At 37.9% G+C, this 16,871-nt stretch overlaps 2 protein-coding genes across 4 annotated transcripts in view; one reads left to right on the top strand and one right to left on the bottom strand.

The window, feature by feature from the left end:
- Positions 1 to 383: 383 nt before the first annotated feature.
- LOC129764831 (uncharacterized protein Y116A8C.11-like) lies at positions 384 to 8,674 on the bottom strand. Of its 3 annotated transcripts, none has more exons than XM_055764355.1 (2): positions 8,626 to 8,674; positions 384 to 5,673 (listed from the first exon to the last, which is right to left on the bottom strand). In XM_055764355.1, the coding sequence occupies exon 2, from the start codon at positions 3,932 to 3,934 to the stop codon at positions 2,684 to 2,686; it is 1,251 nt and encodes a 416-aa protein (XP_055620330.1). In that variant the 5' UTR covers positions 3,935 to 5,673; positions 8,626 to 8,674; the 3' UTR covers positions 384 to 2,683. The 3 variants fall into 3 exon arrangements, with proteins under 3 accessions (XP_055620330.1, XP_055620329.1, XP_055620328.1); XM_055764354.1 differs by having other exon boundaries at positions 384 to 5,756; XM_055764353.1 differs by having other exon boundaries at positions 384 to 6,181; positions 8,532 to 8,637.
- A 152-nt stretch (positions 8,675 to 8,826) lies between these two features.
- The window catches only part of LOC129764829 (NACHT and WD repeat domain-containing protein 2), a 42,449-nt gene continuing 34,404 nt past the window's right edge, over positions 8,827 to 16,871 (top strand). Inside the window, exon 1 of the mRNA XM_055764344.1 lies at positions 8,827 to 9,107. Within this exon, the coding sequence (XP_055620319.1) occupies positions 9,005 to 9,107 (103 nt within the window). The 5' untranslated portion in view covers positions 8,827 to 9,004. The remainder of the gene's footprint in view (positions 9,108 to 16,871) is intronic.

Genomic DNA, 16,871 nt, shown 5'->3' on the forward strand with positions numbered 1-16,871 from the left:
GAAATGTATTTATTTAGGCCCGGCATCGACCGGCCTTATCTGACTCACACGATCCTCAATAAGGATCGTGCGATAAAGATGTTTTTTTGTTTATTTAAGATTAACCAGACCTATCTATTTATTTAGGCTCGAGCCTATTGATAATTTTGGGTATACAAAACCCGTCTGGTTTTTTGGTTGCTGCATATCCCCCTACTCAATGAGTTTTAGGGGAAACTAGATGAGTTTTCCCTAAAATTGGTTCGAAAGGTTAGATTTCCTATCTACCTGCTAATATTGTTATCAACCTTCTTCTTTTTTTATATATATATATATATTTTGCAATAGATTTTTTTTTTTATATATGAATGTGTATTTTTTTTTTTTTTTTGAATTTTTCCTAATTGTAAATATAATATAATGTAAATATAATATATATTTGTAAATATAATGTTTTGTTTTTTTTTTCAAACATTTGCATAAACTCTATAATTTTTATTTTATATAAGATTCTCATTGTTCACCGGCTACTCCTCTTCCGCTCCGTATATCCGTCGACTGGTGACTCGTCAATTGGTTGGTCTCTGGTACTAGGTGTGAGTTGCCGCTTGCCTCCTTCCGCGTTGCGCCGTCTCATCCGTCTTGATCCACTGTTGCGTGTCTCTGGGTTCCATTCCTGAACAACCTTTTAGAACGGTACTTTAGTCCATCACATCTTCGTTGGAATGAAATTCAACTTCAAGAACTTGTTTTTGTTTGCTAGTTTTAGAGCTTCATTTGCTGCTCCGATTGTAGTGTTTGCTATTATAGCAGTTTAGGCTCTCCAATCATTAAATGTCATCTCTCCCAGTTCATCTTTGATCCTTATTTTAGATCCTGTTCATCCTTATCTGGATCCGAGTTATTCTCTTTATCATCAGTTTCCGGCGATAAATAATCATTATTTTTTTAGACTGTTGTAATCTTTTACTTCAACGTAAAGTGTACAAAGTCATTACTCCAATTATGAAATCCAGTTCCATCATGAATTCTACTACTTTCACTTCAGTGTCCTTAGGATCAGATGGTGATCACGATTCCCGCTTTCCTCGACTCTCGAATCGCTCCATGTTGTTTTCGCTTCGTCCTGCCCAGCACCCATCACCATTGACCATCGACCTTCCGCATGACTCGTCGTCCATCCATCCTGAACAACCGGCTGGGATGCCGAATCGTTCCTCTTCCCATCAGCGGTATGCTGAGATCTGTCTTTGCCTGCCTGACCACGTCTCGCTCCTCGTTGAAAATTAATTTTCGTCTTACCAGTTTGACCATTTTACAGTGTACGTAATTACAACTTTTTTTTTTTACATTGTTTCGTTCTTTGTTTTTATTTCATACATTGTTTTGATTTGTTTTTTTTTTACATTGCCGATCTTTTTTAATATTTCTAGCTTTTGAGCAAATTACCAATAAAATTGATTTAACTTTTTTAAAACGTGTTCGATTATTCTCTTCTCATTCATTAACACATTTCTCTCTTTTCTTTTTTTTTTTTGTGTATTTTATCCAGAACTCTATTGAAAATTTATTCATGTTTTTTTTTTTTTTGACCGTTTTTTTTTCTAAACCTTCTTACCATTCTTCTGTTGATAGATCGCGTCTTTCTCCTCTCTGCTGATGTGTGGCGTCACTCTGTTCCGGTCCTAAAAACATGCGGTCTCTCCCCCCTCTTTTTGTAGGTCCTAGGTGGGATCTGTGAAAATACTTGGAACTTTATTTATTATGGATATATAAACTCTTTAAATATTTGTATTTTTCTACAACACATACTTTTCTTTATTCTGGCTTTTCACATTCCTATTTTCTATGAATTAGATGCAATTATTGAATATAAACGTCCTTACAGGGATTAAATCCTGGATTTCCAGCCCTTCGGTACATTCAAAAGCTATTATTGCGATTGATGGACACATTCTTGTTATAAATTGGCTGTAGACAAATATGGTACAACTTTCGCAATTTTCATAGAATCAAAATTAATTCCTTCAATTCTGTAATTTAGCAATTCTGAATGAAAAAAAAAATAAAATTATCATTTCTCCATAAAATTTCCCAAAACGTCTTATCGACCAACATTGTTGAGCTTTTGCAGCTACATGAAAAATATCTCTTTGTATAATATGTTTATTAACATCTTCTGGTTCACTCTTTTATTTCTTTCTTCATATATTTGAAGGGTTTGTATGCCTCTTCCATTATCAATTATTTGAAGGGTGTGTATTCCTCTTCCATTAATTATCTTCGCCTTTATAGCGCTATTATGTTTCTTTTTTATGTTTGATAATATAATTTTGACCCACATTTTTAATTACTCATAAACTTAAATGCAAATTTTGCATTTTATAAAAATCCCACTTTCAAAGTGTGTTTGTTTTAAATTCAAAATCACACATTTAAAATTCGATAAGTGCATTTCCCCATATTTCCCTGATCATACTATTGAAGTATGGGAGATAGAAATGTTTTTTCAAACGAAATTAGCATTTTTTACAGAATTGATGGAATACTGTTAATAATAGTTGTTCCTTCTTTGATTCCACTTTATGTTTCGAGAAGAGAAAAAAAAATTAATAAAGCCACATCAATTAGAAAATTTTCCCACATTGCCCCTTTTTAAAATATCCAAATATTGGGGATATTTAGCTTGATAGCTTGTTTGATATTACCATCTTATTTTTATAAATGACTCCTGTCTGCTGTTCAGATTTGATTTCTTTGGTTCATTATTCTTCTTTGTTTCCATATCGTTGTTCTTCCAATCTTCCATTTCTTTCTTTTTAGCAGCAACGATAAGATCCGTTTTTTCTTTTTCCAAAGTGTTCAATTCTACCTGAAACTGTCCAATCAATGTGATCAGACGATGGTTTTCCATTTTGGTTTCATTGTGATTTTTCAATTTCTTTTCCAGTGCCTCAATCGAGTTTTTCAATCCCATTATTTCGTCCGTCGAGCAATTGTTTTTGTCGATCAAACATAGTTTTTCTTGTTCCTTAGTTGTCAATTCGTTCTTTAATGATCGACATCGATTGTCCAAAAGCTCATTTGTATTATTTAACTCGGCGTTATTACTAGCGCACAGTTCCAATTGATTCTCTGTCGTTTTATTTTTTTCTTCGAGTTCATGATTCCTTTTTATCAGTGCTTTTAGCTGCGTTTTTGCTTGATTGTTTTTCCTTTTTTCTTGTTCTAGAGCGGACTTATTATCTTGCAGCAACGTGCGCAGCTCCTCGACTTCTCCAGAATTTTTCCGCTTGTATTCTTCCAATAGTAAGTGTTTCTCCGTTAGCTGTGTATTTTTGTATCTTTCATTTTGAAGCTTCGTTTCGCTTTCTTTGAGCCTGATTTTCCAATTGGCAGTATTTATTTCGTCTGCTTTTTTCGATTCGGAGTGCTGCATCTGCAGGCGCTCAATTTTTTTCTCTAGCGAGATTTTTGTGCTTTGAATAACTGAGTGCGAATTTTTCTCATTTTTGAGTCGTTTCTCTAGCCGACTGATATCTTGAAGCCTTTCTTGAACTATTAGTTTCAAGCCAGTTTTTTCGCTAATTTCCCGGTCCAAATTATTCTCCAATTTTTTGTTTGATTGTTCTATTTCATCAAAATTACTCAGTTTGTTTAATAACTGGCATTTTTCATGTTGAAGGTTTTTTATATCCACCTTCATCTGGTGTTTCTCATTTTCTAGTTCTATAATTCTTCGTTCAAATGCGAGGAATTTAGATTCTATCCTATTATTAATTTCGTTGCAAATTTCGATCGTACCTATAAGTTTCTGTAATTTATCATCAGCTTGTACTGTTGGAGCAAATTTGCCTTTCCATTCGGCAACATCTTTAGAAATATTTTTTTTGAAGTAAATAAATCGTTCTTTCACTTCTCGTGTGAACCGATTATACGATGATTTGAAATCCATCGCGATCTCATTATTTTTGTATAATAATATTACAATAATTTAACCGACGTTTGCTTTTTCAAACATTCACCCACTTAAACTCACACCCTTTGAAGTTCATTTCAATAAATATAAAGAAAGAATATATTGTGCAACAGCGAACTAAATTGTATGAGTTTAGAAATTATAATTGACTTGAAAAACCAATTCATTGAATGACTACCGCCCCAATTCTTCCACAAAAACGGAACTGTTAAAAGTGTTTTGTTAGGGTGTTCTTTACAAAGTTCCAAATGCCGAGAAAAAAAATGGTGACCGGAATAAATCGCCACAGTAAACAACTGCAACAGAAACAACCGCTTAGAAAAAGTGTAGTAGGCTAGAAATATTTGGCGCGGGAAAAACATCATGTGCCTCACATTTCTATTATAAATTTATTCTCTTGTTCTCGTTTTTCGAAATTTATTCTGAGGACAATGTAATGGGGACGAAGTCCCCATTTGGCGAGGATAAGGAATCGAGGCGGCCCATGCCGCCAAGATGACGCAATCCGAGTCCACCGCCGACCCGCCGTCGGAAGCGGCGGTGTCTCGCACGCAAACCTGGGATCCACTGATTGCCCGGTTAGTTTGAAACATAGGATACGATCCTTTAGCAATGTCCGACCGAGCTCTAGCGAGCGTCGGACGGTATACGTCTGCCCGGGGCGTTACGTTTGCCTGGGGCGATACGTTTGCCCGGTTAATTCTTGTTTTGAAATACAATACCGCGCCACAATATTTATAGCCTACTACACATTTTATAAGCGGTGGTTTCTGTTGCAGTCGTTTTCTGTGGCGATTTATTCCGGGAACCAAAAAAAATAGAATGGATGACTCTCATTTGTGAATTAATTTTTATAAATTACTCAAGATGTTTATTTCAGCTTTGAAGCCTTGAAATAGTATGTAACTAGAAAACCTCTTCTAATTCGAACATTTTAGCGTTCGGTGTCAAAATGAGCCATAAACTTATATTCATGTACACACTTATATTCCTCTAGGAATATTTATCTTATATTTCCGCCTGCTGGATTGTTTCACGTTTTCCCTCTTCTTCATTCATTAGCTCAATACAAAATATTCTTCCCGTTTCTCTTAGCGTACACCCGTCAAACAGCAATACTCTCTCGTTTCAAATTAAAGAAAAAAAACCAATGAATAACACCGAGACAACAACTAACACTGCTAACAAGAGTGAACGAATGACTCTAAGTTAAAAGCCTTACTTTTTTTTTTGATGATATTTTCTGCCAATATTAGGGTTTTTATTGGAATAATATCTCCTAAAAATCCACATACACTATTATATTGAAATGTATTCACAAAATCAAATGTTTTCAAAATGAATGTAATGCATATGCATCAATGCGTCAATCCTATATGTTCTATGGCCATGTGGAAATTATTCCCGATTAAGCCGAAGTATTTGTAATACAAAAATTAGAAAAAAAATAAAGCTCACCTTATCAATAACATTTGGAACATCCTCATTCTCCACGGGAACATTCCTCGGGTTCTGTTGCTTTTATTTCACTCACTGAAATATAATTTTTTTTTCCGGTTTTCGAAACACAAAGAGTCCACAAAGTTCCTTTTTTTCACTTATACCGACACCAAGCGATTTGTTGCCTGCTACTTCACTTTCCTTCACACTCTTGTACACTTGCGTTTTTTTTTCTTTTCTTCTCGCTTTATTGTCGCTCACTTTTAATATTCGCTCTATTTTCGGAGAGCCGATAAATATTTTGTAATTGAGATGTCTTCGATTGTGCTTCTTTTTGTTTGATGTTCGCGGTGTTGCTCTTCGGAAGATAATTTTCACTTTCGCGTTACTTTTTTTTTTCGAAATTCGCAATTCACCGGAACTTTATCAAACTTTAGCTAACCGTAGGTGCCGACCTGCCACTGTATTCTTCACCACGGGATGATGACGGAATTTATTCTCTCTACACTCTAGGGTTTATCAATGAAGTAACACAAAACTATAACCATATGCCGATTGATTAATTGATTGCTGGCTGGAGAAAACCCTAGTCTTCTTTTGAACGGAGCAATTTTTCTTCTTCTTTACGGCTTCACTTCTGGCACGCGCAGCGAGACCCAATTCTTTTTCTTGCACTCCACACACTGCAACTCACCAGTCAGAAATTGGCCCTGTACTTATAAGCACTTTTTTCCGCTGTCACCACAATGTAGCGGACCGGCGGCCAAGGCACTTTCTTTCACTCTAAAACACAAGAAAACACCACTTCTTGTTTTCAGGAGACAACCGTTCTCCTGCGTGGCTCACGATCGACTCCCTTTTATTTTTCTCATTCCTCTTAATGAAACCTAATCTTACGATAAGCTCTCCGCTATCGTAACACCAAAACATAAACCAAAATTTCTTATCTTAAAACTAGACGCTATAAATCACACGATCCTCAAACAGGATCGTGCAGGAGAAATGTATTTATTTAGGCCCGGCATCGACCGGCCTTATCTGACTCACACGATCCTCAATAAGGATCGTGCGATAAAGATGTTTTTTTGTTTATTTAAGATTAACCAGACCTATCTATTTATTTAGGCTCGAGCCTATTGATAATTTTGGGTATACAAAACCCGTCTGGTTTTTTGGTTGCTGCACCAGGCGTATGTCTTACAGATTTCTTCCCGGTTCTTAAAGTGCTAAGACGGACATTTTCCAAGGCAGGACAAGCTGATGTCAATGTGTTCCAGTAGATAGACGCCTTGTCTATCTACACATCATTTACAAAGAATCAGTTATTCTAATATTTTTTCATATAAAAAATCAGAATTCTTCGAGGAGATGATGAGAATCATATAAGGTTGGAGAAAAATAAATGTCGTATTTCTGATCGAAATTTGTCGCTCTATTTAACATACTTAAAATTATCCAATTTAAGTCACATATGCGCCGTTTTGTTCGCAAACTTGTTGCCATTTATAACTTGAGACTGAAAAGACAATCACAACACTGTCAAAACGACACTTTTAGCCAGGGTTGCCAACCATTATTTTCAAAAATCAGGGAAAATGAAAATTAAAATCAGGAGAAATCAGGATGCTCATATTGTGTTGTCCGGAAAGTTCTAATCAATTTTTGGAAATACGAACGCATGATTTTTATACTCAGACATACATTTATTGAAATTTATGTGCACAGTTTTGTTCCACGATCTTTCGTCATCTTTCACACAGCTTAAAAAAAATCCACCAGAATATGTTTGCTTTCTCGTCGAAAACTGTTTTATTTATAGAAGAAAGATATGTTCTATGCTGTCCATAGTGTCAAAGTTCGTGTGCTTGAGACAATTTCCCAGGGGCCTTAACATGTGGTAATCTGTAGGTGCATTATCCGGTTAGTTTAGCTGGTGGGATAGCACATTTCAGCCTCTGATGGAACACGACGGCTATGGAATTGACAAATTCTGGAATTTTTTTTAGTTTGTTGCGATCAGTAGTTGTGGAAATTTATCGACTGTTTGATTAGTAGAAGCTCATAATGGAGCTTCGAGAATAAGTTCAGCTCCGAGATCAATTTCGAAAGATTATGCTAATGATAATGAGTTTTTGTGGAAATATCAGGAGATTTATTGACAAAGTTGTAAAGTAAGAATTATGTTTTAACAATTCAAAAAACAAGTAATTATTTTCATTCAAAATATAATGATTTGAAACTGCCTTTTGGCGTGCTAATCTGATAAAATTTCTTTGGTTTTTCACGCCAACTTCAGAGTTTAATAAATGTCGACAGGATATCTCCGATAGAGCGAATAAAGCGATGAAGCTTTGGAGTATATAGATTATAAACAAATAAGGTTAAGCATTATACAAGTGCGAACTGTAGAGCTGTTTTATGTAGGCTATTATGACAATTATCATTTTCCAACCAGGAAAACTTCGTATATTTATTACGGATAATTTTCATTCTAATAAAGCGAAACGTAAAAAATCAGGACAAATCAGGATCATTTCAGAGAAATCAGGGAAAATTGAGTGTTTGTCAGGGCATCAGGGAACGTGTCAAAAAGTCTGGGAAATCCTGAAAAATCAGGAAAGTTGGCATCTCTGCTTGTAGCACAGATTGTCGTCTTTAAATAACCGTATGACCGATGCGATAAGTACAACACAAGTTATGTTTAAGAGTTGCCATATATTGACAATATACGACATTTCTTTTTCCCCAACCCAATATTTGATGATTTCAAATTAGCAGTGAATCGGGGAGAAACCTAAACTACTTTCTGAGCAGAATTCCATAAGAAATTCTCCAACAAGACAAGGTGACAATTTGACTTCCAGTCTTATCGCTAATCATAAACAAAACACAGAACGACATTTGAAATATACGTTCCTTGCATTCGTTATTTCCAATTGTTCTCTAATCATAGATTAAGCGTCTGTAGCGGCATATTCAATCACCATCTGTTGCGCTTGTATTTTCCACTAGGCCAACGAACCGTACTCTTCCCCGGAACGATAAAACCGTGTATCACGGATGCAAATTGAACTGGGTAAATAGTTCACATTGCAGCACTCATCATGCATCGAAACTTGAACTAGCAACAAACCTCTAAATCAAACATTCACCCGAAAAGTACATTCCAGCTTGTTTTCCGCCGCATGTCTTTGATACTAAGAGACAAATAGTGTCATCACATGTACCTTTCGAACACCACTTTACCACACATTGGGTCAAACGATACAATCTTCGAAATCTGTGCCGATTCTGTAGACATTCAGGACAAAACCAAAGTTCTTCATGTTAACCACTGTTCAGCACAATGAGCAAACATTTTCTGCACTGCTGTCGCATGCCATTTGAAACACGCATCATGAATTATCGACAAAACAAACTCGGTTTTTCGACTCAATCAAACACCATCTGAGGATAATATGTGCAGCTCAGTTCAGTGGAAACCTTCAGGAAAGCACATTAAAAGGGCAAGAATTTGAAACGTAATATTTCCTAAATTTGAAAATGAGAAAGTGTGATTGTTGAAATTTAAAGTGAGTTTACAACGGTGAAGTACACTGCAAAGAAATGGATGACCGTACAATTGACACAATTTTTGCTGGTTCTCTCGAGAACTTGCCTCCCGTTAGCTCTAAAATTGTACGGATTTTCACCAGCTCCACGTTCACGGGTGAGTTATATAATATGCAAACGAAGCTTTAATGGTTCGGAAAGTTTTTATCCGGAAAGTAACTTATTGTGATGATATGATCGATGTTAAGTCACACCGGACCATGTGACATTTTTATGATTTCAAGAAAAACGAGTTTGAAGTTAGGTGCTATAAGGGGTTTCCATTGAGCGTTCAAAACAATTTCGATAAGTTATTCCTGCTGCACGGGTGATTTTGAAAATCTGATACATGTGGAATGTAGCTTACAAATCATTTAACTTAATGCTATCGATAACTCGAAATTTTTAATTTTGCGACGTTCTCTCTGACTTAACACCGACCATATACAATTCCAATTCGAGAATGTAATTCTATGTATCATCAAGAACTGTTCACCTTATAGGAAGTAATGAAATCTGACCGTTCCCATATGAGAAAAAGTGCACCAACTCAGGAAGTGACATAAAAACGAATTAAATATTTAAAAGTGGCTCGAAAACACCATCCAAAGTGCCAAGGGCACATATAGCCTGAAAAACTAATTAACATACTGCTGACCGCTCACGAGTTTTCTCGTGTTTCGCGTTCCATCTATTACGGATGTTAAGAATATGATCAAATCGAACGAAGTGTGGTTTATATTCAAAGAAATAAATCCTGGTAACATGGAATCTCAATCGATCAGTTCAGGCCAAAGTTAATTTCTATTTTCTCAATTATTAATGAACTCACCCTCAAAATTGGTACGATGAAAGTTCATAGCATAACATTGTTGACAAACGTGCTAGGACGTGAAGGTGATTCGCGCTGAAAGGTAATCCGTTCGTTGTTGATTACCTTCCAACGCAAGTGGAACGAGTCAAAGGATTTTTGTCATCCGTTGATTCGACACTCGATGACATTCGATACACCGCTACACGATTCGTCCGAGTCTATCTTTGACAGATTGGTTTGTTTACAAGTTTTAGATGAAGGAACGATGAAATTGATTTATAAAGCTCAAAATATTGCACTTTAATAATGTTGGTTTCAAGCATTTTTAATTTACAGCCCGATATCAGTACAATTGCTACGGCAGCAATTTCAATACTCGCATCGTCATCCAGTTCCCTAATGTTTTTGATGGTAAATAAAAACAATAAACATTCGATCCAAATACTCGCCGATTGTTTTGCAGCACATTCGTCACAACAATTGTCGATTCATCGAGTCAAACGTTTGAGTCCAACATTCGAGTGAAACGTTGGACGAATCGTGTAGCGCCCGCATATGCAAAACATGCTCAAAATGAATTCAAACCTTACTAGTAGGGGAAAGTCGGTAAAGACGGACACCCCTAATTGATAAATTGCATTTTTGTTTTGAATTTTAATGATATACAAACTTTCAACACAATGTATTAATACCTTTGACACTTGTGTACACCTAGCTGGAGGTCTGTTAAAATTATAAATAAAAACAAAAAAGAAATCTACAAGGAGCAGCTCGATGTAAATTTGCGTCTGCAGAAAATAAAGTTCTCATTGCTATAATTTTTTTTAAAATTTTTTGTTACTTGAATGTTTAACCATCACTTCTCTTCCAATTTATCGAATCAGCTGTGAAGATTTATCGTTTTTTACTCCACAAATATTTAGGAAAATAAAATACTAATCGAGTCGGGTAAGACGGACACTCCACCGACAAAAGACAAACATTTTGTTCAGAAAACAATTTGATTATATTCTCTTTCTTTTTTCAACAGATGCCCACTAACTAATAGCGAATTCGTTTTTAAAACTGAGTCAGTGCCACACTGACTCTGTAATAAAAAAACGTTTTCAGTTTCACGAATGCGGTGGTTTGTTGGTGTGCGTTATATAGTATGATTTGTTTATATTTGCGACGACAAATGTACAGTGTCGACGTCTGGTGGCGATATTAGTGCTTGGGAGGTAAATTATTCTCTATCAGATAAGAAGGGCCAAGTGCAGTGTAAAAATATAAAAATTTGAATGACATTTTTTACTTCATATTGTTTGATTACCTAACACATGTAGTCCTGACACTCACTTAACCATTTGTCGTGCATTTCCTGTTTGTTACACAAATAATTACTATTATAATATAAAATCATCGTTAGACACAGTTTTCGTTCAATGTTTCTGCTATATCGGAAAAAACCCTCTTATTTCATAACATAAAATAAATATTCGATACGTTAAGGTAAATTTTCATTCATAATTTTGATTTTGAGAGCATGTTCATTCCTCCTGAATATCCATAATAATTTTCGCCTCCCAATGAAAGCACACGGAGCTTAATGCCGTCTACACGACTATACTCTTCAAAATCAGAATCCGAATTGGATTACGATTCCAATAATACAAAAGCAAGAGCAGTAGCTTTTCCATTTTCATAGTCTTCATTTCATTTCTAGATTTTCCAAAACAATACTCGGAACTTGACAGTTCAGTATAGTTGTATTGGTGAACCCGAGTGCCAACCCGTGAAGCATCTCAGTGCGAAACTAGCAGCTTTCGGGGCGAACTAGTGCGACACTGAGTGCGCAACTGAGTGAATAAAAAAACGTTTTGACAGCAGTTAGTGCGGCACTGGGGTTGAAACTGAACAAAAACGAATTCGCTATAAGTTTGCAAGCGCAACCACATACCATGAACGAAATTAGAACGTAATCCGAATTTGTCATTCCGAATGCCGGAAGCTATTTTAGACATGAAAAATGAGAATAATGACAAACCCTTCTAGGTGATTTTGGTCTAGCCTTTCTGTCAGATCACTTTAAAAGCTTATTTGAAGACCTCCAAAGCTTATCGAGTACATAAACTAGAATTTTCAGTTAGTGTCCATCTTTCCTACCCCAGGTGTCCATCTTTCCCGCCAAGTGTTCGTCTTTCCCGACTCAATCTTATTTTTTCAAAGACGCATTCATTTTTCAAAATTTCTGCCTCGAAGACAAATTTTATTATAAAAAGACTATCAATTTATGGTGAGATAGCTATATATTTTTTTGTGAAATTCACGAAAAAAAAGTCAACTTTTACGTAGGGTGTCCGTCTTTACCACCCTTCTCCTATCAGAAAGCACTTAAGAAAATAACGCTCAAGTTCTGGAGTAAATTTGGGTCGTCGCGGACAGAGCTCAACAGCTCCTTTGCAATGTCAATGCAATGCTGCTTTTTTATAGAAATTGAGTAAAGTATAAAATAAGGCATTTCTGAGCATAGAAATAACGTACAAAAAAGGGAAAGATGTCAATTTGTAGCCTTTTCAATGAACTTTAAAGGGAAAATACATGAAAATTTTTCGGAAGCTGTTCAGATGTTTTTTCGGACTTTTCGTGTGATACACAGGGGGTGTTGTGAATAGGTTCAAATTTGTTTACGCAGATAAATTTGCCCGTAAGTTGATGATTTAGCAAGTAATCTGTCGTTATGGGGAGAAGACAAATGTTTTAATCACTAGGGCGATAATGAATGGAAAAGTTACAAGGACTCTGTCTTCAGAACAGGATTTCACCATTCATTTGATCGCACAAAGGTCCGGTGAAGTGCTGGCCTGACTTGGCAAGCTGCCATTACAGCCGAGATGTCGTCAGGAGGTATATAGAAAAAAATCGATTTCATTGAAAAAACTATCAATCCACCAAATTGCCGGGTTTTCGTCCCATGAAGAGGTATTGGACAATTATCAAAGGAAAACAGAAGAAATGTGGCAGATACATAATCAAAAATTCAGCTCAAATGGAAAAGTGGTGGAACAAGATAGCAAACACGGTTACCAGCAGTACTTGAGCTTGAGCTTGGGTAGGCTGTACACTTCGTAGTTGCTTTCCGTAATTGACCTAAACCAGCTAAATTGCTCAGAGAACACACTGAATGACACTTGGAAGTTGCAAACCGTTATGCACGTTTCGGTGATTCGAGCTTTAAATAGTCAATAACGACGCCGGCCACGTCCTTACAATCACCAGGGAAAGGGAAGTAATATTAGTATGATATGCGCCGCCCGAAGACCAGAAGGGTCGTCTCTATAGTGTGGGTCCCTAGCGATTATCATGGGAAGGACAGTTGTTGGTGGGGAGAGGTAAGAATCAGGATTCACTGAGGTATGTGATGTGATTATGTGAACGCGAACTATTGACCACTCGACGAAAAGAAATTATCAAAATCATATTTGTCGCAACACGTGGCAGTGATTAACGTTAGGTAACCTGGGAGGGAAAAACTGTAAAATGATTTAGGCCGGCTATATATTCTGTCATTTATCGCACGTACTTTTTATCGAATTCTGATCGCGACGGCGGAGAGTCTTCTTTAGGAAACCTGAAAAGGTAACCGAGAGAACTCGAACGTACGCTTTATCGACCTTCCATTCTTAATCCGAAAATAAAAAAAAACCTGAAATTAGAAATCTAAAACCTAAAACTCTAGGCGTAAAATCTCGAAAACAAAGTCTAATCCAATATTTGAAATTAAAAAAAACATTTCTAAATATCAAATGTAAATTTTTTTAAATTCCCTCATCTAAATTCTACATACTTCTACAACCGAAAATCCATATTCGTAAGTTTAAAATCTAGAATTCATAATATATAATTTTAAAATTCGAAATTGGTGACTGAAAAATACGAACTTTATTTAATGTATGATTAACATATAATGAATGATAATATAATTAACTAGCTGATCCGGTGAACTTCGTCCTGGCCAAAATTGATTCTTTCGAACATTCATGTTTAATTACTAAGCGAACGTTCGTGGGTTCAATCGCAGAACTCTTCACTGATTGGCCTTCTAATTGGTTCTTTCAATTTCCTATTACTATAAATTTCCTACTGCTTCTACCAAATCTGGTCATCCGACGACACGATTTTATTCTAGTCTCATCAATACCCTGGATTAATGAAGGAAGGGGTGTGATAAGTACTAATTGATTCTTGCCGTATTAATTTCTATCTTTTAGTACATTATCTGTGTTGCAAAATGTTGTCAACAAAACTATATGCAGGTTTTCTGATTTCATAAATTTCCTTTATTCCACAAGACAAAGAAATTATAAAATTCCTACAATTAATTGATCCATATTATTTGTAGATATAAATATAGAAATTCCTTCTTACATTTAGTCTCCTAGGTATGAGTTGTCCTGCATACAATTAGACAGACTCTTATTTTTATCAATAGCCTATAAATTCAGAAATTATTTAATATTTTTACATTTTTTATAAAAATAATAATTTCGTTTCTTACTCAGAATGACAAGAAATAAATCAACGAATTATTTAAATTAATTTCGACTGCAATTATCTGCGTATTCAATTCACTCGCGCACAATGGTATCGTTATAATCTAGATGAATTTCACAATGCCTCGAATGATCTCTAGATCTCTTTATGGTTTATACATTTCAAGGGGTTCTGATGTAAGGTGCGACGAAATGTAATATATTTCGGTAACACTTCCCCCCCCCCCCGGGGTTAATGCTGGGGCGGATTCATTATCGATCGGTACATTCGTGAGTGGTCGTGAATTCACGGTGTTCTCAATTTCCGTTAAAATATTCTTTAAGATCTCGTCGTTGATAGACCTTCCAGGCTGAATTTGATTTAAATTCTTTTTCACAGTCTGGATTAACCTTTCCCAGCTACCTCCCATGTGTGGGGAGGCAGGAGGGATAAATTTCCATGTGGTAACCGTACTTTTTAATTCTTTCATTAATTTCTCTTGGTCAACATTCTTCCAGGTTTGCATAAGTTCTTTGCTAGAGCCCTGAAAGTTAGTACCACAGTCGCTGTGAATTTCGATCGGTGTCCCTCTACGTGCAATAAAATTTTGTATCGCCATAATGCATGATGCTGTACTCAGACTTTTTTTTATATATATAGAGGTGTGGAACGCTCTTCCAGCCTTATCTGGGAAGGGTTAACCCAGACGTCGAGTGGGGTTCGCACCCACAAAAACCAAGCCCGCTACTCGTTGCCTTATTCCCCCTGGGACCACATCTAGGCGACTACTTCAGGGGGTGGCTGTGCTCATGCACTCTTCGAGTTTTCAACACTGACTAGCGTTGTCCTTCCCTTTTTCTCAATACTTTTTCCCCTCTATTCGCTTTTCAGTTCGCTGCGCTTACGTCCTCTTCGCTGGCATACGCTTACCCGTCGAGACGTGTACCGATTAGGAATTGCCCTCCAACTTGACGCGCAACCCGTCACAGTCACCCTCGCGGGGTTTCTCACCTGTCGAGACGTGCACCGATTAGGAAGCGCCCTCCAACTTGACGCGCGCCCCGTCACAGTCACCCTCGCAGGATTTCTCTTCCCAGCGGAGCGCCGATTAGGTAGTGCCCTCCAACATGACGCGCACTCCGTCACAGCTACTCTCGTGGGGTATGCACCATTTTGATCATGGCTTCATCCTTGATGCTCGCTCCTTCGAAATGTTCACAGTGTTTCTCCATCCAGGCCACATCCAGGCAAACATTTTTGCTGTTCTCCACGGCAGTATCCGGTTACCTGTCGAGACGTGTACCGATTAGGAAGCGCCCTCCAACTTGACGCGCGCCCCGTCACAGTCACCCTCGCAGGATTTCTCTTCCCAGCGGAGCGCCGATTAGGTAGTGCCCTCCAACATGACGCGCACTCCGTCACGGCGGCTCTCGGTGGGTACTATCCGGTACTACAGCCGTCTCAGTTGTTCATCTTTTATGGTCAGGCGTTATCCGCATGCTGGTCGCGCCTCCACTTCCGCTGTAGCTCGGACATGATATGTACGATTGCACTGTTTACTGCGTTCCAGGTGCCCTCGTCACGACACATTTCCTCCACAATGTTCCCAGCATGAAGGGTAGGCAGCCCCTCGCGTACTGTGGTGAATCTGGGACATTCGAATACGATGTGTTCCGGTGTTTCCTCCACATCTCCACACTCCGGACAAAGAGGCGATCTTACGTGTCCGAACTGGTGCAGATACTGCCTGAAGCAGCCATGACCAGACAAAAACTGCGTTAGGTGGAAATTTACCTCTCCGTGTTTCCTGTTCACCCAGCCCATTAGTGTCGGTATGAGCATGTGCGTCCATCTGCCGTTTTGCGCCGCACTCCACTCTTGCTGCCACCTAGCCATCGACTCCGCCCTCATTAGCTTCCGGATTCCTCTGGTTCCCCTACTCCTATAGCACTCGTTGTCCTCCGCCAAGATGATGTCTATGGGGACCAACCTGGCTATGACGTAGACCGCTTCTGTTGACACGGTTCTGTACGCACTCGCGACTCGCATCGCCATGAGCCGACGTACTATTCAGCCTCCTCGTGTTCCGCTGAGTTTCCAACGCCGCGATCCAGGCTGGACCACCGTATCGTAGTGTCGATGAGGAGACACTAGCCAAAAGGTGCCTCTTGCTGCTACTTGGGCCAAAGTTGTTGGGCATGATTCGTGTCAGTGCATTGATTGTCTTCGTTGCTTTTTTACAAGCGTAGTCGACGTGACTGTTGAAGTTCAGTCGATCATCGATCTGCACCCCCAGGTATTTTAGGTCTCGCTTCGAGGTTATCGAGTGCTCTCCAATTGTGATTTCTGCACGTTGCACCGCCCTGCGGTTGCTGACAATCAACATTTCCGTCTTGTGGTGGGCTATCTGCAGTTTCACACTTTGCATCCACCTTCCGATCATGTCTATCGACTCGGTCGCGAGCATTTCGACCCGTTCCAAAGATTCCCCTGTCACGAGAATAACGATGTCATCCGCGAAGCCAATGATATCCACACCTCTGAGCAGATTCAGTT

This window comes from Toxorhynchites rutilus, chromosome 2, assembly GCF_029784135.1.
Source record: "Toxorhynchites rutilus septentrionalis strain SRP chromosome 2, ASM2978413v1, whole genome shotgun sequence".
NCBI classification, from domain to species: domain Eukaryota; kingdom Metazoa; phylum Arthropoda; class Insecta; order Diptera; family Culicidae; genus Toxorhynchites; species Toxorhynchites rutilus.